Genomic DNA, 26233 nt, shown 5'->3' with positions numbered 1-26233 from the left:
CTGGAGATAGAGGTCATGGAATGTGGGCTTTGCCACAATACACCCATTAATCCCCTCCTCAGAGGCAGAACACTTGGCTGTGTTCTTGTGTTCACAGTCTAGGGACTATGAGTGAACTTGACTCGGTGAAAGGATTTTGCTACTTTTGTGTCACGTAACGAACCCAGGTTCTGCTATATCTTGCATACAGTAGGTGCTTAATATATGTTTGATATAAATTGAGATGAATTGTTAATAAGATGTAGTGTGAAAAAGTGATGAAGATCAAATGAGAGTTAATCAGGGAACGCTTCTTGAAGTGAGGAGATTCTGAGAAATTATTTTGAAGGAGCTGAGGATAAGGATTTTGAGGGTCTGGGAGGAAGGGAGATGGGGCCAGGATCTTAGTTCTTACCCCCTGTATCCAGGTGATGACTCACTGCGGACTTCACAGCTGAATGTGGGCACATCCACGGATGTGTCACTGAAGATCACAGAGAGTGACTTGAGTCTTCTGACTGCCAGTATCCGGGCTCCCTCAGGCAATGAGGAGCCCTGCCTGCTCAAGAGGCTGCCTAACCGGCACATTGGTGAGTGAGGAAGGTGGTTGGCGCGACCTGAGTCTTCAGTGATGGCCCCTGGGAGGTAGCCTAGGGAACCTTCACCCAATTTTTCTTGGGCATGGGAATACATACCACAGCTCCCTAGCCTTCCCTGTCTGGGACCTGGAGTGGATGGGAGAGTCTTCCTAACAATGCCAAGGGGGTATGGTCCCTTATGCCCATGCCTTTGTGCCCACTACAGGTATCTCATTCACACCCAAAGAGGTGGGAGAGCATGTAGTAAGCGTTCGAAAGAGTGGGAAGCACGTCACCAACAGCCCCTTCAAGATTCTTGTGGGGCCTTCAGAAATTGGTGATGCTAGCAAGGTTCGAGTCTGGGGCAAAGGTCTGTCAGAAGGCCACACCTTCCAGGTGGCAGAATTCATTGTGGATACAAGAAATGCAGGTATGTATCTCCTTGGTACCAGTCCCTCTTCTCTAGGGCCTCTTAGCCCTAGCACATCACACTCTCCCAAGTGACCTACCATGTCCCCAGCTCAGTCCTAGTCTGAATTCTTCTCAGTACTTGGGCCCCTTATCTTCATATCTCATTTATTAGTTAGCCTTTGGCAGGTCACATAACCTTTCTCTTTTCTCATCTGAAAAATGGAGATAATATTTGTACTATCTTATAGACTTGATACAAGAAAAGTGTTTCATAAACCTAGACAGCTAGGTGGTGCAGTGGATAGAGCACCAGCCCTGAATTCAGGAGGACCTGAGTTCAAATCTGGCCTCAGACACTTGACACTTACTAGCTGTGTGACCCTGGGCAAGTCACTTAACCCCAACTGCTTCACCCAAAACAAAAACAAAACCAAAAAAAAATATTGGCCACACACAACCTCTATCCCAAGGAGGTTTGGGATCTGCCTTCTTGGAATCCTTTGAGGGAGAGATTAATTTTTGCTTTGTGTGTGTCTGGGCATGGGAAGGTGTCCTTTCTAGGAGTTTTTGTCCAGCCCACTCCTAGAAGGGAGGGAACAGCTCCCAATGTCAGCAGGCCTATTTAGAGGAAAGGTTTAAAGATGGCCTTGACTCCTTTCCAGACCCAATAATCACTAGTTGGTCAATCAGTCAAACAGAAAGTACTTCTGGGGCATAACTGTGTGCCAAGACTGGAGTCAAAGCCCCTGAGGAAGAGGAGAGTGGGGCTACAGGCACTGAGGCCACTGTGTCACTCACTTTCCCACAGGTTATGGAGGTCTGGGGCTGAGTATTGAGGGTCCCAGCAAGGTGGACATCAACTGTGAAGACATGGAGGATGGTACTTGCAAGGTGACCTACTGCCCCACCGAGCCTGGCAACTACACTATTAACATCAAGTTTGCTGACAAGCATGTGCCTGGTGAGATGAGAGGCTGGGGGTACCAGGGAGTGGGAAGTGGGGCTCCTAGGATCCTGAGACAACCTGGAGGTGAATGCTCTGAGGGGCAGGGCTCAGAAGAGGCCTGAGTACTCCTTCCTTTTTCTTTAGGGAGCCCATTCACCGTGAAGGTGACCGGAGAGGGACGGATGAAGGAGAGCATCACTCGGCGCAGACAGGCAGCCTCCATTGCCTCTGTAGGGAGCACCTGTGACCTCAACCTCAAGATCCCAGGTAATAGGCCAGGGTGGGGGTGGAAGAGGCGGGGGTTGGGGGGGTCCAACATTAGAGCCTTCCTGTTTTATGGATGCCTTCCATCCTGCCTTCTCTTGCTCTGGTTTCCACTCCCTGCTCATCTGCCACCTCCCTTCTCTTCCAGGAAACTGGTTCCAGATGGTTTCTGCCCAGGAGCGTCTGACCCGAACGTTTACGAGGAGTAGTCATACGTATACGAGGACAGAGAGGACAGAGATCAGTAAAACTCGAGGTGGGGAAACCAAGCGAGAGGTCAGAGTGGAGGAGTCCACGCAAGTTGGGGGGGACCCCTTCCCTGCCGTCTTTGGAGACTTCCTGGGTCGAGAACGCCTTGGCTCTTTTGGCAGTATCAGCAGACAACAGGAAGGTAAGTGGGGATGGGCACAAGGAGGCGCCTCCCATCTTATACCAGGAAAAACCCTGACAATATAGGCAGGCAGTGCAGGGGAGAAGGGTTGCACCTGAAATCAGGAAGACCTGAGAGTTCGAATCTTGCCTCACATAGTTACTAGTTGTGTGACTCTGGGTGAGTCATTTAACCTTTCTCAGCCTTCATTTCTTCCTCTGCAAAATGGAGATAATAGTGCTTACCTTCCAGAGTTATCTAAGGATTGAAGGAGATAACAGATGTAAAGTATTGTAAAACTTTAAACCCTACATAAAGGCTAGCCTGTTATGCAGAACATAGGCCTGATTCTTGCCTGCATGCCCTTGTGGGGGGATATGAGTAGGTTTAACCAGCTGGCCTCTGGCCTCATGCAAGTCATTCTAGAACTTTCCCATGGTCAGAACTGGCCCTGACCCTGGAAGCTGGCTGGAGGGGGTGATTGAAGCCCCTTGGGCTAGGTTGGGCAAGAGGGGAGGCAAGACTAGAGATAAGGAGTCTGTTCAGTAGTTTGGGGTTAGGGAGTGGTCATTTCTGATCTCCTGAAGTTAGTGTCAGTGTCCTTGGCTCAGCCTCTCTTGCCCTTAAACTTTTGTTCCCAAGTGCCTATCCCTGGTCCCTCCTTCCCTGCACTTAGCAGGAAAGAGCCAGGAGTTCCCCAGACCCTGGCCAGGGTGTTCTGAGATCCAACATTGCTGTGAAGCTGTTTTGGGGCTGTTCTGTGAGTATGGACTAGGGTCAGAGCAAAGGGCTTTGCAGAGCACAAGCTCATTGGGAGTAGGGATGGTTTCGTTCTTTGCATCCGATCCATATCCCCAGCATCCAGCCCACAGCCTGGCACACATAGAGCAGGTGACTAATAAATACTTGTTACTTGATCCACCCTTCCCACACATCCTTGTTGTCTCTCCCAGGTGAAACAGGCTCTCAGGACATGACAGCTCAGGTGACGAGCCCATCAGGGAAGACTGAAGAAGCCGAGATCCTGGAGGGGGAGAACAGCGCTTACAGCGTGCGCTTTGTGCCCAAAGAGATGGGGCCACACACCGTCACCGTCAAATATCGTGGCCAGCATGTTCCCGGAAGCCCCTTCCAGTTCACCGTGGGGCCCCTTGGGGAAGGGGGTGCCCACAAGGTGCGAGCTGGGGGCATAGGCCTGGAGCGTGGGGTTGCTGGAGTGCCAGGTAAATGAAGCCAGGATGAGGTGGGAGAGGGAACTGATTCAGGGAGATCCCAGGGGCTTCACACGGGTCACCTCTGGCTAGTTGGCACAGACTGGGTGAGGTGTGGGGGATGTTAGACTTTGGGGACAAACCCCTTCTCTCCTCCTCTGCCCCTCAGCTGAATTCAGCATCTGGACCCGGGAAGCAGGTGCTGGAGGCCTGTCTATTGCTGTGGAGGGGCCCAGCAAGGCTGAGATCGCATTTGAGGACCGCAAGGATGGCTCCTGTGGTGTCTCCTACATTGTCCAGGAGCCAGGTAGTTAGCTGGGAGAGGGCCAGAGAGGTCTTGTGGGGAAAACCTCAGCTCAGATGGGCCCTTCTTGAATCTAGGCCCCTCCTAAACAATGTGGGATAATTACCACTCTTCAGTCTCTTCTCATCCTGAATGATCAGAAGCCCGGCAGGTAGACAGAGAGCTGGCCTCAGATCCCTGGCCTCTGATACCCAAAGACCCAAGTTTGAGCCCTGCCTCCAACACCTACTGAATGTATGACCCTGGGCACCTCCCTAAGTTCCCTGGGGCTCTGGGCGACTCTCTGAGACTGTAAGATGTAGAAAAGGTGCCAACCTGCATTGGTAGATGGAGTTGCCTTACCTGAGAATCCCTAGATCAGTGAGATCACAGGTCTGGCACCTGTCCCTATGAATTTAACAATCATAATCAAACACAAACACTTTAATATGTAAAGGAGAATAAGAAAGAGGCTTACATAAGCACTTTTATTATGGACAATTTAGTTTAACAGGTAGTGGCAGGTAGTTATGGCTTCCCCTGCCCCCCCCATTCCCCTCAGCCCCCTCCCCTTTCCATCTTCTCTCCTTGGGATTCCTGTTGGGATATGGCTTGAACTAGAGGCCTTCTGGGCTCTTTCTGACTCAGGGCTTGTGCTTCTTGCCCTACTCCACGTCCTCTGGGGATCTGTTCCCATTCACCTTAGATACGCTGCCTTGGGGCTGTGCCATGGACCTAGGATTCTGCTGCGGGAGGGGTAATAGGCCGGCCTTCATCTGGGGACCAGTATTGAGATGGGCTTTGTTTCTCCAGGTGACTATGAGGTCTCCATCAAGTTCAATGATGAGCACATCCCCGACAGCCCCTTCGTGGTACCTGTGGCCTCCCTCTCTGATGATGCCCGGCGCCTCACCGTTACTAGCCTCCAGGTGTGAATGCTCTCCAGATGGTGGGGCTGGGGTCCAATTGGTATCCCCTTGGTACAAACTCTAGATATGTAGAGAAGGCTCAGACCTTTGGAAACATTTACTGAGCCCTTACTATGTGCTCATCACTGGGTTAGGAACAAGTATTGACCTTTAAAGCTTCAGCTGTCATTGACCATTTTTGAAAGAATCTCCCAGAAGATAGTACTTCTCTGCCTTCTAAAACAGAGCATTTTGAATATAATTTAACTTCTGGAAACTTGGAGCTTTTTGGCCTGCTGTAAAACATGAGTAATGCTGACTGAGGTCTTTCTGGGCCATTTGCCTCTCTCCCAAATGGGCCCAGACTGATGTGATGGTTGAGGCTTGCTGCTGCATATTTTGTAAAATAGTTTTCACCCCCTTCTTCAGTGTCCATCAGCCATCCCTTTGTGCTTTGGGCCTGCTGCTCGCCACACCCCAACTCTAATCAGCTGTTCCTCAAGGGAGGCCAAGATTATTGAACCCAGGCTGTCCTTCTTTTTGTTTTTCTAAACTTGACAAATGAACTCAGCTCTTCTAACTTCTTTCTACCAAGCCGATGCTTTATAAATATGTCTCTTGCCAACATAAGCTCTTGAGGGCAGAAAGGCAACATGGTAGAGTGTTTTTATAATTTAAAACCCCTTTTATTATTTTGTCATTTAACAAGCATTTTTTTCTCTCCTTCCCATAACCCTGCCCCAACTGAAAACTAAAACAAAACCTTTGTACAGTAATAAAAATGCAGAGTCAAGCAAAAAATAGATAAAACCCCCCAAAAAACAAACCAAAAAACCAAAACAAACAAAAAAAACCCCATGGCATAGTATTAAGAGTACTGGACTTGAAGAGAGAAGACCTGGATCTAAGTTCCTGGTCTGATACTTCCTGACACTATGACCTTGGGCAAGTCATATAACCTCTTTGAGCCTCAGTTTCCTCATCTGTAAAATCAGGGTAAGAATACTTACACAACAGAGAGGCTAAGTGGCGCAGTGGATAGACTACTGGCTCTGGAGTCAGGAGGACCTGAGTTCAAATCCAGCCTCAGACACTTGACACTTACTGGCTGTGTTACCCTGAGCAAGTCACTTAACACCAATTGCCTCACCACCCCCCCAAAAGAATACCTGCACAACTAACCTCAACAAGTTGGAGTAAAGAGCTGTGTTAGTCCTAATTTATTATGTAAATGTGGGAGTAGCACTGAAGAGGATGGTAGGCACCTACTATATGATGGCTCAATCACCACCATCACCCTGAAGCCCTTCTTAAGTACCCAGTGTACAGAGCATAGCTGTGATATATGTAAAGAGAATTATGCAGACCCCTGCTTCTACATGTGTAGCTCCCCATTGAATCTAGGATCTTTTTTAACTCAGTGTTAAAGGAATGGTGTCAAAGAGAAGGCACTACAGCTTGGGTAGCCAAGGGAAGTAGGGAGGGCAGCATCCCAGGGCCTGTTTTGGGTAGGGACCTTGTCCAGGCTCTGGCTAATCCTGGGTGTCAGGGGGTTCAGTGGATGCTGAGATGTAGGGATCTGGCTTGTTTTTCTTATTGGCTTATCTTTTTATCTGGCATCATTGCAGGAGACTGGCCTGAAGGTGAACCAACCAGCTTCCTTCGCAGTCCAACTGAATGGTGCCCGTGGTGTGATCGATGCCAAGGTCCACACCCCCTCAGGGGCTGTAGAGGAGTGTTATGTCTCTGAGCTAGACAGTGGTGAGGACGTTGTTCTTCCCCCAGTCCCACTACCTCATGCCCTAGAAACCCAAACCCTGTCCATCCAAATTCAAAGTTGGTCTGCTTACTACAGACCCCGGGGACTTCCTTCCTGGTCTCAAAATGAAAACATCTAGGCCCCACAACCCTAGGCGTATCTGACCACCTCCTCTGGGCGGGTAGGAATCAGGGAGGACTCATCTGTTGATCCCTTCTTCCCCACAGACAAGCACACTATTCGCTTCATCCCTCATGAGAATGGTGTCCATTCTATTGATGTCAAGTTCAATGGTTCTCACATCCCTGGAAGCCCCTTCAAGATTCGAGTTGGAGAGCAAAGCCAAGCTGGAGACCCAGGCTTGGTCTCAGCCTATGGTCCTGGGCTTGAAGGAGGAACTACTGGTAAGCACTGGACTTGTGGCTGGGGGCTAGATAGCTGAGCACTTGAAGGGAAGAGGAGGAGTTAGAAAATGATGGAAAAGTCCAGGAGGGCTCAGAACCCCTTCCCAAGAGCACAGAAGGCTCTACGTGTTCACTCTTTCTTTCCACAGGCGTGTCCTCTGAGTTCATTGTGAACACCTTGAATGCAGGCTCCGGGGCCTTGTCTGTCACCATTGATGGCCCCTCCAAAGTACAGCTGGACTGTCGGGAATGCCCAGAGGGCCATGTGGTCACCTATACCCCTATGGCCCCAGGCAACTACCTCATTGCCATCAAGTATGGTGGCCCCCAGCACATTGTGGGCAGCCCCTTTAAGGCGAAGGTTACAGGTGAGAGATTTTTCCACCCTGGGGTCCTACTCATCCTGCCTGTCTGGGATGGTTCTAGGGAAGCAGGGATGGTGCTGTTGGGTCTTCTCTGGATTTATATTATCTTTCTCCTAAACTGCGATACAATTAAAGCAATCTGGCAGATGTACCTGCATTTACTCTGTTAACTTTCACGTTACAAGTGTGCCTCCCTTATAGAGCAAACATTCCTGAATAGTAGTTTGTAAAGCACTGGTATTTCCTAGCTTGCCCATTGTTTTCTGAGATACCTCAGAGAATCATAGGATGATAAGGTCATGGATTCAGAGCTGAAGGAGATCTCTGTGGTTATCTGGTCAAATCCCCCCATGTCGGAGACAAAGGAACAGAGACTAGCAGAGGTGAAGTGATGGCCGAGGGTCACACTGGCAGTAAGTGGCACAGCCTGAATTCAAGTGCTGCTCCTTGGATTCCCAATGCCAGGCTCTTTTCACAGTTCCTTTTCTTCCTACCTGTTGGTCTTCATTTAGTAGTGCCTTAACTTGCTTTGCAGTCTTCCTTTCCCACCTTTTCTTCCAAAGAATTAAGATGCATAAGCAAAACACTGTGTGCAACAAGCAGAGCTTGTGCTCACAGGGGCCATTTGGGTGCATCTCACCCCTGGGTAGGTCCCACAAGGAGCATGCCCCCCTGGCTCTGTGACTTGGGGGTCTCCAGGGCAGAAAGCTCCTTTGCCCATCTGTCCCCTCTTCTCCCGAGGGCTTTGAGCCCATCCCCCACTCACAGTCCTTTCCGCACTGTTGTCCCCAGGGCCCCGGCTGTCAGGAGGCCACAGCCTTCACGAGACCTCCACAGTGCTGGTGGAGACAGTCACCAAGTCATCCTCCAGCCGCGGCTCCAGCTACAGCTCCATCCCCAAGTTCTCCTCAGATGCTAGCAAGGTGGTGACCAGGGGCCCCGGGCTGACCAAGGCCTTCATAGGCCAGAAGAACTCCTTCACGGTGGACTGTAGCAAAGCAGGTAGGGCTGGGAAGGAAGGCCTGGGGGCCGTGAGAGCTACTGGGAGAACAGGAGCAGCAGGGAAGAGCGGGTTGGAGGCTGTTGGTGGTTACAGAGTTGCATAAGAGATGGAGAATCAGAGTTCTGGGTGTGAGTTCCTTCCTTTTCTCTTATTGTCTAGGCACCAATATGATGATGGTGGGTGTACATGGGCCCAAGACTCCCTGTGAGGAAGTGTATGTGAAGCACATGGGAAACCGAGTGTACAACGTCACCTACACTGTCAAGGAAAAGGGGGACTACATCCTCATTGTCAAGTGGGGAGATGAAAGTGTCCCCGGCAGTCCCTTCAAGGTCAATGTGCCCTGAGCCCCAAAATTGCCTCCCCCAGCCCCTCAATCTCCCTGGCTAAAAACACATACACACACACACACAACACACACAAAGATTTCTAAGACAGACATGCAGATGCAGACACACCCATACACATGGAACACCTGGTTTGGGGAAAAGGCCTGTACTTGGACTGGGGGAGCCGAATGAACCATCTCCCACTGAGCCCTCTGGGAGAGTAGGGGAACCCTGTCTGCTGATTGAAGACATTGTCTGTCCCCTAGAATGTGATCTTGGTAGGATGAGTGGAGACGCCCTTCTCCTCACCCCTAACCAGGGCCAGAGGGATAGTGAGAAGGGACAGGAAAACCCCACATATATTGACTGAGCTGGGGGAAATCAGGGGGCGCATGTGTGTGACTGTGTGTGATTGCCCCAAAGTGCACTGATAACTAAGACCCTGGGACAGTTCCCCTGCCTCCCCTTCCCAAACTTTTCTAGGACTCTTCCCCCTCCCCTCTGAAGACTGTGCCTTGCCCCTCTGATGGCCAGCGGTCTGAGGTGCTCAGGACTCTGAGAAGCTAAAGAAAAACCATGTGGAGAAGAAGACAGATGGAGCAATAACGGCACCTTGACCAGCCCTGGCCCCAGAGGCTTTTGTACACTTCATCCAGCCCAGCTTTCTGGGGGCCTGGTTTTTTCTTGTTGTTATTTTTCATTGTTGCACAGCTCTGCCCCATCGGGGGCCTTTTGTACACATTGCGCAGCGCAGCATGGAGCTACTTGGGTAAAAACCCATCAAACAAGCCCAAATAAAGTGTGGCCTGTCGCAGAGGCTCTGACTCTTCCTTTCATCCCCCATCCTCCTCTACCTACTGAGCCATGGTGTGTGGCTTCCATTCTTTTCTCACCTGGCCCATAGGCCCAACTGAAGAGTACATGAATTTTATATAGACATGTCCTTTCCTTCTCTGTTTCCAGTCGGACCCATTCCCCTCTACACTGTTTTTAGTGGCATCCTTCATTTTAATACAATATATGTGTGTATATGTATGCATATATGCATACAAATACATAAATACACATATGTACACACACATATATGTGTACACACACACACACATACATATATCGCTTCTTATGTCCAAGGCAATGAAGACATAAAGACAAAATGAAAAACAGTCCCAGTCTCCAAAGCTTACACTCTAGTCTGTCCAACTGGATTTCTGGATTCTGACTCCATGATCCAGGGAGTTCACTCTCAGTTTTGTGTTATCTGCAGATTTGATCAGCATGCCATCTATACCTTTATTCAAGTCAGTAATTGTGAGGGAAAAATCCATCCTCTTCTCAATAATTCTCAGGAACTCAACAGGGGTGTGGCAAAGGCTCTTTATTTTCTTCTCATGAGGAGGCACCCTAGTGTGCAGCTAGTGGGTGCTCAGAAAGGGGGCTCGCAGGCCCTGTTTTATACCCTAGCCCCTAACTCGAATGGACCCTCCCCTTTTTCATCACTGGTCTTATTACTCAAGGGTTACAATCTATGCGGAAAAACTAGTTAATCAGAAGGCAGTATTCCCACCCCTCTTCCTTGTATGGGCATAACTCAGGAGTGGATCTTATACTTCCTTATGTGGACACAACTCTGGAGGGGACCTTATTGAGACCAGGGCTCCTTGAACCATGTGACCTTGCTAGCCTGAAGGGGAGAAGGGGATCTGAGACCTTTGTCCTACAAACAGGTCAGGAGAAGTAATAATGACTGTTATATCCACATTGAGAGGAGACAACTACCTATTTTCTCACAGTAATAAAAATGTTAAAAAGCACAGGGCCAAACACACACCCCTAGGGTGCTCCATCGGCCAATGGCCCAGGCTGACATTGAACCATAAGTATGACCGATTTTGGATCTATCTAACCTTATTATTCTCTAGTCCGTATAGCTCTGTATTCGTCACAAAATCAGATGGAGTACTTTTATCAAATGCTTTGCTAAAATCTACTTTGAGGCTATAATGTTGGGCCAAGTCTAATATGAAATTTAATAGCAATACATGTGAACCTTTACACTTTGGCTTAAAAAAATCAATTTCACAAGTACAAGGTGAGAAAGATGTAAACTAGGCATTGGCTTGCTGGGAGATTTAATGAGTCAACGAGGTGATAAAGCAGCCCAAAAGGCTCATGTGAATTTAGGCTTCATGAAGATAGAGGCATGATATTTGGGATCAGGGAAAGAGAACATGATATCCGTATCTGTCCTCCTACGAAACAGATCAGAGACAGACAGAAAAAAACCATAATGTCAATTTAATATTTTATTGTCCCAAGAAGAAAGATAACATGACATGATCATATGGAGACTTCCCTCCTAAGAGAGAAGCTCGGGGGACTCTCCATTTCTGAGGGTATATTTGGTTTTAGTCCACTGATCACAGGGCATTGTCAGTTTCAATAGTATGATACAGAAATCAACCCAGAAGCAAACAAACAGTTTAACAATTTCAGTTATAGCAAGTATGGAGGGAATACAGAAGCATCCTGATAAGACTACAGGATTCCAAAAAAGGGTTTAGCAAGGATGAGGACACCCAGATGTTACCCTAAGATAGAGACTTACTATCCTGAGGGAAAAGAAGTCACTAGGTAGGGTCTTTTATCTTCTAGCTATCTGGGTTCAGTTTGGAGTTCAGTTGAAAGACATTTTGCTCCTATTAATCCTATTAATGCGTGGTTTCATAAAACTCTTCTTGGATAATAAGGTACCTCCATCAAATCCAGGTGATCCATATATTCATATTAACAGTTCAAATAGTGTTGTGGCTCTGGGCAAGTCACTTAACCTCAGTTTCCTCAACTCTAAAATGGGCATAATAGCAGCACATGCTTCTCAGGGCTGTTCACAACCACACTCTGGGTTGTTGTGAGGATCAAATGAGATAATATCTGTAGTGCCTGGGCACTTAATAAATGCTAATTCTATTTTATACCCAGCTATAAATATATGATCCTAGTTTCATGTATGATCCTCCTTTTGTATCTGGCTGTGTATTCGGAAATGCTTTTTTGTTATTTTTCAGAATAAAAAAAAATAAAAAGAAATAAATCTACATTCCTGTGAGTCTGGACAAGTGATAGCAATGGAAGCCTGATAGCCTATAACTGAGAGAGGAAGCAGGGGAGACAGTATGGATTCCAGGGAAACTTTCCCCAGAGAGGAAATGCAGCAGTCCAATATTCAGGAATCCTGAGGGAGACAGGCTGCTGCTCAGTCTTCTCTCCTTTCCTCCCTCTAAGGGAGGTGGGGACGAGAAATAAAGATGGTTCCCCAGGCCTGACAGCAATAAAAGGTGTGGGCCTGTCTGAGGTCTCCCCACTCTGGTTTAAAAAGTATGGTCAGGGGCTGCTAGATAGCGAAGTGGATAGAGCACCGGCCCTGGATTCAGGAGTACCTGAGTTCAAATCTGGCCTCAGACACTTACTTACTAGCTGTGTGACCTTGGGAAAGTCACTTAACCCTCATTGCCCCGCCCCCCCCCAAAAGTATGGTCATATGTAGTTATATAACATAAAATACTAGATTACATATTATAGAAATTGTATATTTTATATATATTGTATGGCCAAAATATTTATTGTTATAGCAAAAAACTGGAAACAAAAGTAGATGCCCATCAGTTAGGGAATGGCTTAACAAATTGTTCTTCAGTGGTTTCAGTCGTGTCTGACTCTTGGTGACCCCATTGGGGGTTTTCTTGGCAAAGATCCTGGTTGGCCATTTCCTTCTCCAGCTCATCTGACAGATGAGGAAGCTGAGGTTTAACAGGGTGAAGTGACTTGCCCAGGGTCACACAGCTAGCATCCGAGGCTTTATCCACTGCCACCTGGAGACCCCACACAAAGACTACAACAAAGGCAAGAACCACCACATAACGATCAAAAGTTGATATTGCAAAATCACAAAGAACAAATGTCTCCAAAGCAACTCTTCAAAGAGGTGAGAGGTCCCTGGGTATTACATTCCACATATTTTAACAGGGGATTTTTTTTTTCTTTTTTTGCTTTCTTAGCGGGGAAGAGTGCTAGGGGATGGAAAGAAGACAAATCAGATCCCCTTTTGAATAAAACTTTTTTTTTTTTTTAGTGAGGCAATTGGGGTTAAATGACTTGCCCAGGGTCACACAGCTAGTAAATGTTAAGTGTCTGAGGCTGGATTTGAACTCAGGTACTCCTGACTCCAGGGCCGGTGCTCTATCCACCGCGCCACCTAGCTGCCCCTGAATAAAACATTTTTTAAGGTTTTTGTTATATGGAATAGCTCCCTGAGAGAGGGAAGAGGGATACTTGGGTGGCGGAGGGCTGGGGGGGGGGGATTATGAAAAAATACAAAGGATATCAATAAAATGTTTAAAAATTTAAAAGACCGTTCGCTCGTCTTACGCCATCCCTGAAGCTTCTCTGCATTTGGGGGGTTCTCCCCTCCCCAGTTTCTCCCCCGCCCTCACCCCTAGTGTCTCCCCAAATACCCTCCCCCCTCAAATCTTCCGGGACTAAGGAGGAAAAAGAGCCCTGCCGGGCTCCTTCCCTCCGGCCTCGCCCTTTTACTACCTGTGAAATGAAGGGTTTGGTTGGCCCAGGCCTCGTCCGGGCTCCGGCCCATCTCTCCCCAGGCTATAATCGGATCCTACCTGGGCCACATTCTCCAGTCACCTTCGAGGGCGTGGTAGCTTCGCCAGACGTTTATTGGGCCGCAGGGAGCTCTGGGAGTGGTAGTTTCAGGGCTCAGCTCAGCGCAGGAGAGGCGGAGCTTCGAGAGCTGCGCTAACCATACGCATGCCCAGAGCGGAGGCGGAGGAAGGAGGCGGTCGAGAACGGCCAGCCACAAGCAACGCGCATGTCTCGAGGGGGAAGGTTGCCCCCCCCCCCGCAACATTGTGTCGAAGTAAGGGGGCGGGCGGTAGGAGGAGCCAATGTGAGGGGAGCTTCCACCTTTTCGTCGCTCTCCGGCGCTGTGTGAGACAGCAGCCTAGCAGCGTCCACAATGGCGGGGCGAGGGAAGCTGATCGCGGTGATCGGAGACGAGGACACCGTCACCGGTTTCCTGCTGGGTGGCATCGGAGAGCTCAACAAGCACCGCCACCCGAACTTCCTGGTGGTGGAGAAGGACACGACCATCAATGAAATCGAGGACACCTTCCGGTACGGTGGCCCTCGAGGACCCTCTCGTGTCCTACCCCTGCGGGGGGGGGGGGGCGCTGAGATAGAAGCCGGGGTGCTGGGGACGGGGGAGGGGGAGAAGAGGAGAGGGGGGAGGCTTTGCCCCAGGGCTTTCGTCGGGGGTCGGGGGGGAGCCAGAGAGACCTGTCCTTCCGGGTCAGAAGCGGCTGCGTCCCCTCCTCCAAGGAGACCCCCAGCACCCCGACCCCGCCAGCTCTCCAGGGGGACCGTCCGCCCATCATATGACTGCGGGCCGGCTTGGTTCCAAGGATGACCCATAAATTCTGTCCGCGGGCTTCCTGCTTTAAGGACCCACCTTGTCACGACAGCAAGTTTTCTAGGGAACCCCCAGGACCCTCTTCTCCCCAACCGCCTTTTAGGGCGCTGCACACAGCCCCCAGTCATTCGCAGACAGTCCTCTGTCCTCCTTCCAAGCCACCACCGACATCCCCTGACTTCCATTAGAAACCTTAGAGGTCATCTAGTCCACAGAAGGTATCCTGAGTCCCCAGAAGGCCAGAGGGGACACAGGTCCCAATCCGGGCTGTGTCCACCCTTATTCTGCTGCCTTTCCTTTTCAAACGAGGAGCCCCATTTAGATTGTACACAGCTTGAGGGCAGGTCCAGTCTTGTGCTTTTTGTTATCTCCTGGGCTGAGTCCAGTGCAGCCTCCTAAATGTCCAGGCCTAGTGTAGTGACTTGCCCAAGGACACCAGCCAGCGTTAGTGACTAGCAGAGCCGAATTCAAACCTGTGCTCTTCGACTCCAAATCTGGTATTCTTTTTTGTGTAATTAGGGCCAAATTCCGTATTATCCCATGGCTGAGAAGCCAGATAGTCTTGTATGACTCTCCTTTTTCAAATCTCCATTTTTTTTCAGATCCGAAACACCCGAGTCTCTGTTACCCCACTCCTTCAGATCCCATGTCTCTGTAGCAGTGCCTCTATTTTTCCCCAAACAACCAAGTCCCAGAGTTTCAGGCTCTGGCTGGTTCCTGCTGCTTAGGGCCTGCTAGGCCCAACTCTGCCTTGCAACACTGGCTCTAGGGTGAGATTCTTGTGCTGTGAGAAACAGAAGTCCCTTTTCTAACCAGATCCTGTTTTATGCCCATTATTGTCTTTTAGTGGGTTATAGACCCCTGGGTTCCAAGTCTGCTTTGGTTCTATTTTTGGGGGGAAGGTTTCCTTGCTTCTTTAGCAAGGAAAAATGAGTTTAAGGGGAATCTAAAAGAGTTTTTAGTTTATTCACTTTTTCCTCAGTGCAACTAGAACTGAATCACTTCTAGGCAACATCCTTTGATTCCCTTTTTCTAGTGCAGCTTCCTCTTCTCTGATTTCCTCAGGGTTTTTTTTTGTTTTGTTTTTTTCTGAGTTTCCCTATTGTAGCCCTTACTGTGTATGATTCATATACACTTCCGGGATCCTCCCCCCCCCACCTCTCAACTTTAGGATTGTTGGAGTTGTGAACTGATCCAACCATTCTGAAGAGCAATTTGAAACCATGCCCAAAAAGCTATAAAACTGCATACCTTTTGACCCAGCAATACCACCGCTAGGTCAATATCTCAAAGAGATCATAAAAAAGGGGAAAGGACCCACATGTGCAAAAATATTTGCAGCTATTCTTTTTTGTAGTGGCAAAGAATTGGAAATTGAGGGGATGCCCATCGATTGGGAAATGGCTAAACAAGTTATGGTATATAAATATAATGGAATACTATTGTGTAGTAAGAAATAATGAGCAGGCAAATTTCAGAAAAACCTGAAAAGACTTACATGAACTGAAGCTGAGTGCAATGAGCAGAACCAAGAGAACTTTGTACACAGTAACAACAACATTGTGCAATGATCAGCTGTTGATAGACTTAGCTCTTAGCAATACAATGATCCAAGACAATGCCAAAAGACTCTTTAAGGAAAAATGCGCTCCACATCCAGAAAAAGAACTGCAGTCTGAATGCAGATTAAAGCATACTGTTTTCATTTTTGTTGTTTTTGTTTCTTCTTTCTTGTGACTTTTTTCTTTTTTCTGATTCTTCTCTCACAACATGACTAATGTGGAAATATATTTAACATGATTGTGATGTATAACCTATGTTAGACGGATTGCTGGCTTTGGGAGGGGAGAGGGAGAAAAATTAGGAACTCAAAATCTTAAAAAAATGAATGTTGAGGGGGCAGCTAGGTGGTACAGTAGATAAAGTACCGGCCCTGGATTCAGGAGGACCTGAGTTCAAATCCGGCCTTAGACACTTGACACTTACTAGCTGTGTGATCCTGGGCAAGTCACTTAACTCTCATTGCTCCACCCAACAACAACAACAACAAAAAATAATGTTAAAAACTAGATTTACATGTAATTGGAAAAGAATAAAATACTATTAAGAGCGAAGGTAGATTAGCCTGTATAAGTTCCCTGAACTTGACTCTCTTCCTTTCTCTCTGCTAATCCCCCTCCACAGGCAGTTTCTAAATCGGGATGACATTGGTATCATCCTTATCAACCAGTATATTGCTGAAATGGTACGGCATGCATTGGATGCCCATACACGCTCAATACCTGCCGTTCTGGAGATCCCTTCTAAGGAACATCCCTATGATGCAGCCAAGGACTCCATCCTGCGTCGTGCCCGAGGCATGTTCACTGCTGAAGATCTTCGCTAAGGGACACCCCACATCACTCTTCCCTACACATGCCACATTCCACTACTGAAATGAAAGGGGGGAGGGTTCATGGTATTTGCTATTTATTGGGCCCTGGAGTAAAGCTAAGACAGAATGAAGACTGAGAAATATAAAGCCCAGCTCCTCAAATGTATCCCTCTTCTTCCGTTTCCTCTTCCTTCTCCTGGTTGATCTTGTGCTGTCTTTGTCTTATGTGGATGATAAATTAAAGTTTATTTCCCCAGGTATCTTTTTTGGGGGGCTTGGGGACTTGTAAAGGGTGTGTCTGCTTTGGAAAGGGAGGCCAGAGTTGGCCTTGATTTCTCTCTAAGCCGCTCGCTCCGGGGCTAGAAAGAGACTGCAGAGCTCAGAAGCATGGGAGTGAGCTGAAATACCCTGTGGTTCTGGGATAAGGATGAGAAGCTCCTCATTCTAGGCCTGGACTTTAGAGGTCATCATCTAGTTTACCCGACTCATTTTATAGGTAGAAAACAGGTCCAAAGAGATGAAGTGACCCATTGCCTGAGGTCACAGAGGTCACATGGACTAGATTCCACAGGAGGCTCTATAGCACCAGTCTAGTTAAAGGATGAGAATCAGGGTATGAAATTAAGAGTGAGAAAATGGACCTCGCTCTCAGGGCCAAGGACATTAACTCCATCAGGGTCAGAGATACTTACTAGAGTGTGCCTTCAATCCCAGGGGCTTCTGGGAAGGGAAAAGAATGGGAGCCCTGCCTATCCAGAGAGAAGGCAGCATATGGAATCCTTGAGACTGTATGAGGTGAGGCCTGGTTGCCCAGGCAACTGCTGTCCCTGAGGTTGTTGTTGCCTTAACCTCTTAGGTGGCGTGTTCACCCCTTCAGTTGCCATAGCCCAGGTAGCCTTTTTCCCTCAGCCACCATGGCGCGGCACCTCAACATGGACACACAGCGACAAAACTTCTGGAAGGAAGAATACCTCAAGGAGATGATGTTGCGTTGTGATTGGCACCAGAAGTATGGGGCGAAGGTAAAAGCCAAGCAGGTGGCTAGGGATGCCGCAAGAAAGGTCTTCAAACTGCCAACCTTGGGCCCCAAGGCCCCACCTTCTCCTCCACCCCCACCCAAAGAGCCCCCCAAGCCCCCTTCTCCCATCAAGGAGGCTCCTACAGAGACGGAAATGTTCCCAGTGCCACCTGAAACACGGGAACTCCTGTACCAGGGAATCTCTCATGATTTCCAGGGTCGTTTCAACTACTTGGAAAATCGCAAAATTACCAAGCCAGAGGAGCGTTACCTCTTTCCAGTCACTACCAACTTCACTTATGGCTGGCAGTTAGGTAAGACCGCATCCCTAGGACAAAATCAGAGCTCACCCTCCCCCAATCTCCTAAACCATGCTGTGGCCCCTCACCTCCCCTTTTTTAAGCTTATGCCTTGGGGTGCTACTGCTGGGTGAAAGGGAAGCTAATCCACTGCTTCTGACTCTTCCATCTTATTCATACTTGTCACCCCCACCTCCAACACTGAATGGAGCTGTGAAGGGATTTGTGGCCTGGGCAAGGAGAATGTGAAGCCCTTGGTGTGGGCTGGCGCTCCAGTCTGCCTCCCTTTAGATTACCCCTGTCATTGTGTCCAGTCCCCTTATACACAACAGTGCCCCACAACCATTCAGAATCCCCTCCCTACTCCCCTCCCCTTCTTACTCCCAGGCTCCTCTCTCAGCAGCCCATCCCCAGCTTTTGCCCTCTCTTCTCCCAGGCCCCCCAGTGGAACGAAAGCTGGTCTCCTGTAAGATGTGCCGGATAGAAACCTTCTTCCGCAAGAATGGGGCCTTTGCTCTACTCGACCCCAAGGACGTAGCCCTCTGACCTTGGGCTGGGGGGAGGGTGGGAAGGGAAAGCAGGGAAATGGAGATTACATGCCCTCAGGTGGGGCAAAGCTGGCTCCCTCTGTGGTGGGTGTGTGTGTCTGGCTCTCCTGGGCCCTTGTGGTTGGTTACATCCCTGGCCTTTCTGTAATTCTGGCCAGCGCTGACCAATGACTTCTGGCCATCAGGGAGCCTTCTGTTTTGACCACTGACCCTCTGGAGGTCCCAAGAGGGCTGGAACAGAGCTGGGAGGAGTGGGTTCTCCCCAACCCTGTGGGGGCACAGTAGCTTCTGGAAATTTCGAGTGTTCCTGGGGAAGAGACAGCCACCATGAACTCATACACCAACAACCCTTTCCCCATAGTCTAGGAGAGACTTGCTATCCTATATGAGCTCTCCCTTTGGGCCTGGCCCAACTCAACCTCACCTCTCCCGTTGGGCCTGCAGTAACTCTGTCCGTTGCTTGTGTCGCCGCTCCAGCTGCTCCCGCAAGGCCCATCTCTGGTGGGCCGCATCACCCTGCTGGGTTAAAAGACTGGGTGAGCCTACAGGTCTTTCCAGAGCTAGGACAGGGGTAGGTGGCAGCACCAGAGTACTTTCCCCTATCTAGAATGGGTTGAGATCATGTCCTTTTCCCTCCCCTCCCCTTCCCTTCTCTCTCCTGGGTCTTGCCTGCATCCAGGGCTGGGCGGTAGTGAGTGAGGACCCCAGGAGGTCTCCCCCTGAACGTCGGTTCCTGGTGATGCCCAGGCACTCTTGGACCTGCAGAGGGTGAAGGCATTGTCCCAGAAGCTGAGGTCCTATGGACCCGGCCTCCAAGGCCCGGTCACCCAGAGGGCCTCTCCTCACCTCCTCCCCAACACTAGTCATGTTCTCTTCCTCTGTCCCCTCCGACACCCCTATCAGGATGGACAGGCCCTCTCACCCGCAGCCTTTGCTGCTCTCGGTCCCTCTGGTGCCTTCTCCCGGCCTCACCCTGTAGTTCCAGAAGCCTTTTCAGGGTGTTCTCATGCTGGTTTGGAGTAAGACCCAGGAAAACCAACTCCCTGCTGGGAGGATTTGGGTGACATTGCTGCAGTGAAAAAAGAGGAACTACTCCATCTATCCCTGTCACCCAGTCATTCTCTGCCATCCTCAGGTAGCTTCATCCTTCCTTATTCATCATCATCTTCCTCACCTTGAGTTCTCTGGCCCCGTGATTTGGTGATAGAGAGAGTGGCTGAAGCCGACCATCTTCCGTGGCCTTCAGTCTGCTCCCAGCTAGGCCTGGCCCCTGCTTCCCAGCAGCTCCCAGGGCCTTCTGCCTCTGCCCCCCGAGCGTCCCCTGCTTGACTGCTTCTTGTTCCCTGAATCTCTGCCGTGCTGGAATCTTCAACAGTTTGGCTTCCTGACTTGGGAACCACTGCTCTCCAGGCCTAGCACCCAGCCTCCCCTGGCTCGGGAGCTGCGGGGCGGCTTTTCCCAGGGACCGTGGGATTTCTTGTCCCCAGGGGTATGCAACTGCCTTTCCTTGGCCCTGTGGGATCGTCTTTCTTGTCTTTCCCTGGGGTTGTGGGTGCTCCCCTGGGTGGGACGATGGGGTATCCTCTTTTGGGGACTGTTTAGTCTCCTTTCCTTGAATCTCTCCCTGAGGCTGTGAATTATTCTCCTTTCCCCAGAATTCCAGAATATCCCCTTTGAGGAACTGGGGGACCTCTCCTTCATAGGACTGCAAATTCTCCCCTTCCAGAGAATGTAAGAACGGACTTCCTCGAAAATGAAAACTCTGTCTATAGGCCTGTCTCTCTCTTTCCTGAATCGGTGGGATCCCCTCATGCTGGGCCTGGCAGGTCTCCCCTTGCTGAGCCTCAGCAGTCTCTTCCCTTAGGACTTGGAGAATCCTCTCTTTGTGAGCCTTTGGAAGCTCCCTCTGGGGCTCTGGGGTCTCCTTTCTCTGAGCTTGGGAAATCTCCCCTCTTTGTACTTTTGGGGTCTCCTCTTGGGTCCAGGGAGTCTGGGCTCTCTGTGGGGTCTCCTCCCTTTGAGCCTGGGTAATCTCCTCTCCCTGAGCCCTTGGGGTCTCATTCCTCTTTTCCCAGAGAATTTCCCCTCTTTGTAGCTTTGGGGACTCTTCTCTCTGAGGCTGGAGAATCTCTCCCTGAGTCTTTGGAGTCTCTTCCCTCTGGATATTTTGGGTCTGAATCTGGGGCCTTTCCTTTTTTTGAGACCTTGGGGACTCCTCTCTCTGGACTTTTGAGGTCTCCTCCCTCCAACTCTGAGAACTTTCCCCTTTATGGTCCCTGGGGGTCTCTGTCCCCACTGGTGCCTGAGCGTCTGCTCTTTCCTGCTCAGGGTTAGCCCCTTTCTGTAAGCTTTCCAGTTCAGGGAGGGGCCATAGCTCCTCCGGCTTGAGAGTTTCTGGAGAATATAGAATCCACGATGGTGGCTGGTAGGGCCCCTGGGCCCTGAATTCTGGGAGGTTCCTCCCTAGTGCTTGAGCTGGGTCCTGGGGAAAAGACATAGATGTTGGAACCTGGCTTGTTCACAGCAATCCCCACTGAGACGCTGGGCCCTCAAGCCAGGGACTGAGTGCCCAGAAGGAAGATTAGCAGCATACTAAATTCTGTGAGGCAAATCCCTACTTCCACACCAGTCGTCCTGTCCTGTCCTGGATTTATGTCTTAATCCTAAAAAAAGATGTCCATTTGATAAGGTATAATGGGGAATTTCTACTTTGATGCCTTCCCGACATTCCATGTTTCCCCCACTTCCTCACTGATCACCCTGTGGCCTGGTAACACATAGGTCCAGCTGATACCCCCACCACATTCCCATGATTCCTCCCCTCCCATGGGGAACAGGTGGTACTGAGACCCCCTGACCTTGCCCCTCCCTAAGCTCCAATAAAGACCCTTGCAATGCTCCCCCCCTTTAATCTTTTTTTCTCTGCCTGGGCTTCCCTTGTCCCTGGAGATGTTCTCAGCTGTGAGGTCAGGTTCTAGTGTAAACCCTAAAGGAAGAAAGGGAAGGGTTAGGGTATTAGGAGGCTTTCTGTTTATGTCCGTTTCTCTCCCCTTCCCCAAGTACTAGTTCCTCTCTAGCAGACTGTAGGACATGTGGGGACACTAAATCACAGAATCATAAGGGAGTTTTATCGCCCACAGTGATGGGGAAGTGGGAAGGCATCACCCCTAGGACTTGGGTGTGACCTAGGAGAAGAAAGATAGGGTGAGATATGCCTGCCTTGGTCCAGATTATCCCCAAATATAACCTACTGGTTATCCCCATAGAGCCTTGCACTTGGACCTCCCTAGCTTGGAACCACGATGAGATCAGCCCCAAGGAAGAATGTGTAAAGGACTATTTGCTGGGGGCATATGCCCTGTATCTTTGCTGCTGGCACTGAATTCAGGGTCCTCACTTTAGTTATGTCTGTGGACTTCCACCTCCCTTTAATTCTCATAGAAGCAGGAGAGAGGGAGAATTCTTGGGTTCTGAGGGTGGGTGCTTACTTGGCTCCTCCTCCCCAGGCTGTTCTCTCTGGCTTTTCTCAGGCAAACAGTCCAGTTCCCAGGTATCAGCCTTGAGTGAAGTCCCAGCCTCGGCCTCTGGCCCTTTGAGGAAAGAGGAAGTAATTGTCACCCAGTTAATGGAAGACTCACAGCCACCCTCTCCCACTAGGTCTGGTAAACTTACCAAGTGTTGCCCATGCTGCCATTCCAGGGCTCCCAAACCTCAGATCTGGATCTGCGCCACCTTCAGCTCTGGCTATACCCCACTTCACCACAAGGCCTTCAGTCCTCCATCTACAGCCAAACCAGAACACTGTGGGTGCCCTGACAGGAGACTTTGGCAAGATGGAATGAGATTGGAGAATGGGATGGGTACCATTGGCCTTTACATCTCCAGGTTTTACCATCTCCAATTATCTGTGTCCTAAATGGCACCCCCAAATATATGCACATCCATACACACCTTCTAGAGCCCTGAACCCTTCTCCCAAGACAGGACATAGGGCCTGGGGCAAGGATGTCTTCCCTTCTCTAACCCCGACTTGTGGTTTTAACAAGTTCTGCCTGGCCTATCTCCTAGGAAACAGGCCTTATTTTGCCTTGGCCTCTCTTGGGGGAATAGAAGCATGAAAAAGGGAGAAGCCAGAACTGAGACTGAATTAGAAGAGAATGCAAGGGGCATCTAGGTGGCTCAGTGGATAGAGCACCGACCCTGGATTCAGGAGGACCTGAGTTCAAATCCGGCATCAGACACTTAACACTAGCTGTGTGACCCTGGGCAAGTCACTTAACCCCAATTGCCTCACCAAAAAAAAAAAAGAAGAAGAAGAAGAAGAAGAAGAAGAAGAAGAGAATGCAAGGTGAAGTCCAAAATGAGAATTCAGCAGTTAGTCCAATCCATTCATTTTACAGATGAAGAAACTGAGGCCTGGGGAAATGAAAAAACTTGCCCAAGTTCACATACCTAGTTAGTACCAGAGCCTGGGAATTATAGGTATCCTGACTCTTAGTCTTTGCATCACCTCTCAGAAACAGCCCCTTTGCCCAGAAGGTCTGATGCCAGGGTCCCCCTGCTCTGGGGAGGGCACCTCAGGGCATCTGTGTGTCAGAAAGGGTGGGTGACAGGAAGGAGCCCTGAGTATATGATAAAGTTTAATGAAGATGGCACTGGGAATAAAAGAAAGAGGAAAAGAGTCTAGGTGCTCTGCGGGGGGGGGGGGGGGGCGGATGGGGCGGGGGCGGGGACAGGACAGTACAGGAAACCATTACAGAGGACTCACTTTTCCAAAAGCTGTTGGCTTTGCTTCCAGATATCCCTCTCCTGGGCCAGAGACCAGTGCAGGGGATGCTGGGGAGAAGAGGCTGAAGGAGACTAAAAACCATAGTCCACCTTAGGAATCAGAATTCTACCTTATCATTCTCTCGCCTCCTCCCCTCAGCTATAGATGTCTCCCCCAAAACAGCCGAGGGGGAGGTGAGAAGGTCTGATCTGCCCTGAAGCTTTTGCTGCCATCCACGGAGGGAAAAAGACAAAGCCACAGCATCCCAGAATTTGAGATAAGAGTTGCACCAGAGCTCATGTAGTCCCCACCCCTTGTCGACCATAATGATAGAACTGGGACTAGAACCCGGGTCTCCTACTTCACAATTCAAAATATATCCCAGCTGGACCCTCAGACTCTCCAGGGAGTCTGTCACCCAAATAAGAAAGATGCGTCATAGCCACTTGTACTGTAGTTCTGAGTCCTGCTCCTAAGACAGTCCACAATGCCACACTGTTTCTGCAAGTGGCCAATCAACAAACGAATTATTCACCCTGGAGGGAAGCTCAAGAGCCTGTTGCAGGACAGAACCTTCTGGTTTATGGTCCCGATGAGTCCCAGAGATTAGTAAGGAGATGCGAGCCTAGAGTGTGAGTTTGGACCATCCATTTCCATGGGAGACTTCAAGGTTTGGTCTTCCTTTTCCGACCTAGGCCTTGTCCCACAAAGCCACCCTGCCCCTCTTCCCCTCTGACCACCACCTCCTCCTCCTCCCTTCTCACCCTCCAACTCACCAGCTCCTCTTCCCCACCGGCCAAGATACAGGGCTCTTGGTTACGGTTCTCTGAGCTCCCGGCCTCAACCTGGGGTCCCCTAAGCTGTCCCTGGTGTGGCCAGAAAAGACTGAGTCTGGCTCCAGCCAGCAGTTCCAAGTCCCATAGAACCTGAGGGAAGGGGAAAGATGGAGGGGTGTAGAGGGACGATGCCCATCCTTGGAGGGCAGGGACGGGTCCGTCCTTGGTGCCCCATACCTGCTCCTGCTCCTGCCGTCTCCGCTCCATCTCCAGCAGCACCAAAGGCAGCTCAAGTTCCTGAGAGCAGTTGGCCCCACGTACCTGAGAGTTCCCAATGGGGGGGAGGGGTCAGGCCCCAACCCTGGCTTCTCTCCCTGGCATTTTGCTCTCCCCCACCTCTGCCTACCTGATGCACAGCCACCAGGAGTTCATCAAGCCTGGCAGGGGCCTGGAAGAGCTGCTGGTAGAGAGCTAGTATTTTCCCCGAGGGGAAGGGAAGCTGGGCATCCTGGAACAGCACATCTGACTCCATGGAGTGGTTGAAGCCCCTTGCCGGCTGTCGCATGAAACCTGAGGATACAGACACAGCTGTCCCCCACCTCCCAACTGTTCCTCAAGGACCCCCTGAAGACCCCCTCCCCTACACACATCTGAAGTTGGAGAGAGGGCCCCTGCTCACTAGGCAAGTCCTCCCTCCAGAGCCTCTTCGATGACCCTCGGGAAGTGTGGGAACAATGATGAGCAGGCGGAGCGAGGGAAGAAAGGCAGGGACAGTTCGATCCCCTCAATAATGCAGAGGCCTCTGACACCTGAGCTGACCTGCTGGAGAGGCACCTGCTGGGGGCGGGGAAAGAGGAACCCGACCGGACAATTTAGCCCAATGCTCTGCAGCTCTGTGTTCTGGACATTTTATGGTTACGCTGGGGAAAATGGAATTTCCCAATCCCTTTGCCAATGCTGAGTCAGAGGGACAAGAAGTTGCTGGTGAATTCAGAGGACAGAAAAAGTGTATTTATGATTGTGTATATTTGTAGCTATTAGCATCATAAGATGTAATCAGAAGAGACTTCAGGGATCGTTTCGTTTCTAGTCCAATCCCTTCATTTTGTAACTGAGCCTCACAGGAGTCGGATGATTTGCCCAATATTACACAGCTAGCAGGTAGCAGGAGTAGGATCTGAACCCCAACGTAGGAGAAATGGGTAGAAGATGCAAAGAGGCAGGTTTGGGGTTGATAAGGAAACATTTACTAAAAGCTGGAGCTGTCCAAAAAAGGGGGATGTTGTGGGACCCTTCTCATCTTGAATTATGGGGTGGGAGGGACAGACTTTGCTCCGGGGCCCTGAAATTTCAATGGCACTGACAGCAGTTGTAGTCTAGCGGGACTGAGTCTGCTAACTGGTAAGAACATAGGAAGTTAGCAGATAGTTTGTTTCCTCTGCTGGCAGCCATGCACCAGGTGGGGTCCTTCCCAGCCCTGTCCTGCCCTGCTCTACTCCCTCCCTTGGGGACATTCTCTCCCCAGCAGCCTGGGAGTATTCTTAGGACTGTCCCCACACTGGCCCTATGTGCCAGGGTTGCCCGCACTCTGCTCCGGCCAGTTGAGCCTTATGTCCCAAGGCATATGGGGTCTCATTAAGGTTCACCACCTCCCCTTTGAATTTGTCTCATGAAGATAATTTGAGGGCTTTTTTCATGTTGCCTGTCCAAGGCACCAGAATTTCTAGTTATGGCCCTGCATCTCAGTGGAGATTTTTCAAGAAAAGGCTAGGTAACTACTTGTTAGGAATGATGCAGAGGGGAGTCTTACTCAGGGGAGCCCTGGAGGGTCCTTCTGCATTTCCATGACTCCAAATCTAGTGCTTTCCCTAATATACCATGGCCTCCACTCTTGGTTTCCTCTCCTCCCCTTCTTTCACCCCTCTATACTCTGTGGCTTCCACAAATCCAGCGTTTCATAGACTGGAAATGATTGAGAAACAGTGAAAGGGGAGGAGAAGAAAGCCCTCTTGGGCCATCTAGGAAGCAGGAATGCAAGATAATGGGGTTCTCTAGATCTCTGTACCCTCACCTTCCACTAGTGTTGGAGGAATTGGAGGTATTGGTTGTTCCACTTTACCAAAGGGTAGCTCAGGAAAGATGTCGGAGTAAGGCAGGAACT

At 49.9% G+C, this 26233-nt stretch overlaps 3 protein-coding genes across 4 annotated transcripts in view; all 3 read left to right on the top strand.

The window, feature by feature from the left end:
• Nucleotides 1–9626, top strand: part of FLNC (filamin C) — a 39447-nt gene extending 29821 nt beyond the window's left edge. For both annotated transcript variants that reach the window (XM_043965676.1, XM_043965677.1), the window contains 13 exons: nt 408–569; nt 784–987; nt 1777–1929; nt 2059–2181; nt 2327–2569; nt 3502–3771; nt 3929–4066; nt 4856–4971; nt 6579–6711; nt 6937–7113; nt 7263–7481; nt 8271–8480; nt 8641–9626. In XM_043965676.1, coding sequence (XP_043821611.1) covers nt 408–569; nt 784–987; nt 1777–1929; nt 2059–2181; nt 2327–2569; nt 3502–3771; nt 3929–4066; nt 4856–4971; nt 6579–6711; nt 6937–7113; nt 7263–7481; nt 8271–8480; nt 8641–8828 — 2336 coding nt within the window. In that variant the 3' untranslated portion in view covers nt 8829–9626. The remainder of the gene's footprint in view (nt 1–407; nt 570–783; nt 988–1776; nt 1930–2058; nt 2182–2326; nt 2570–3501; nt 3772–3928; nt 4067–4855; nt 4972–6578; nt 6712–6936; nt 7114–7262; nt 7482–8270; nt 8481–8640) is intronic.
• Nucleotides 9627–13692: 4066 nt separating this feature from the next.
• ATP6V1F (ATPase H+ transporting V1 subunit F) lies at nt 13693–16919 on the top strand. The gene is made up of 2 exons (XM_043965120.1): nt 13693–13994; nt 16474–16919. The coding sequence occupies exons 1-2, from the start codon at nt 13837–13839 to the stop codon at nt 16673–16675; spliced, it is 360 nt and encodes a 119-aa protein (XP_043821055.1). The 5' UTR covers nt 13693–13836; the 3' UTR covers nt 16676–16919.
• Nucleotides 16920–16963: 44 nt separating this feature from the next.
• ATP6V1FNB (ATP6V1F neighbor) lies at nt 16964–18526 on the top strand. The gene is made up of 2 exons (XM_043965119.1): nt 16964–17995; nt 18417–18526. The coding sequence occupies exons 1-2, from the start codon at nt 17578–17580 to the stop codon at nt 18524–18526; spliced, it is 528 nt and encodes a 175-aa protein (XP_043821054.1). The 5' UTR covers nt 16964–17577.
• The last annotated feature ends 7707 nt before the right edge of the window (nt 18527–26233 follow it).

This window comes from Dromiciops gliroides, chromosome 5 (assembly GCF_019393635.1).
Source record: "Dromiciops gliroides isolate mDroGli1 chromosome 5, mDroGli1.pri, whole genome shotgun sequence".
Taxonomy (NCBI): domain Eukaryota; kingdom Metazoa; phylum Chordata; class Mammalia; order Microbiotheria; family Microbiotheriidae; genus Dromiciops; species Dromiciops gliroides.
The sequence above is the reverse complement of the archived record's forward strand: the minus strand, read 5'-3'. Positions and strand labels throughout refer to the sequence as shown.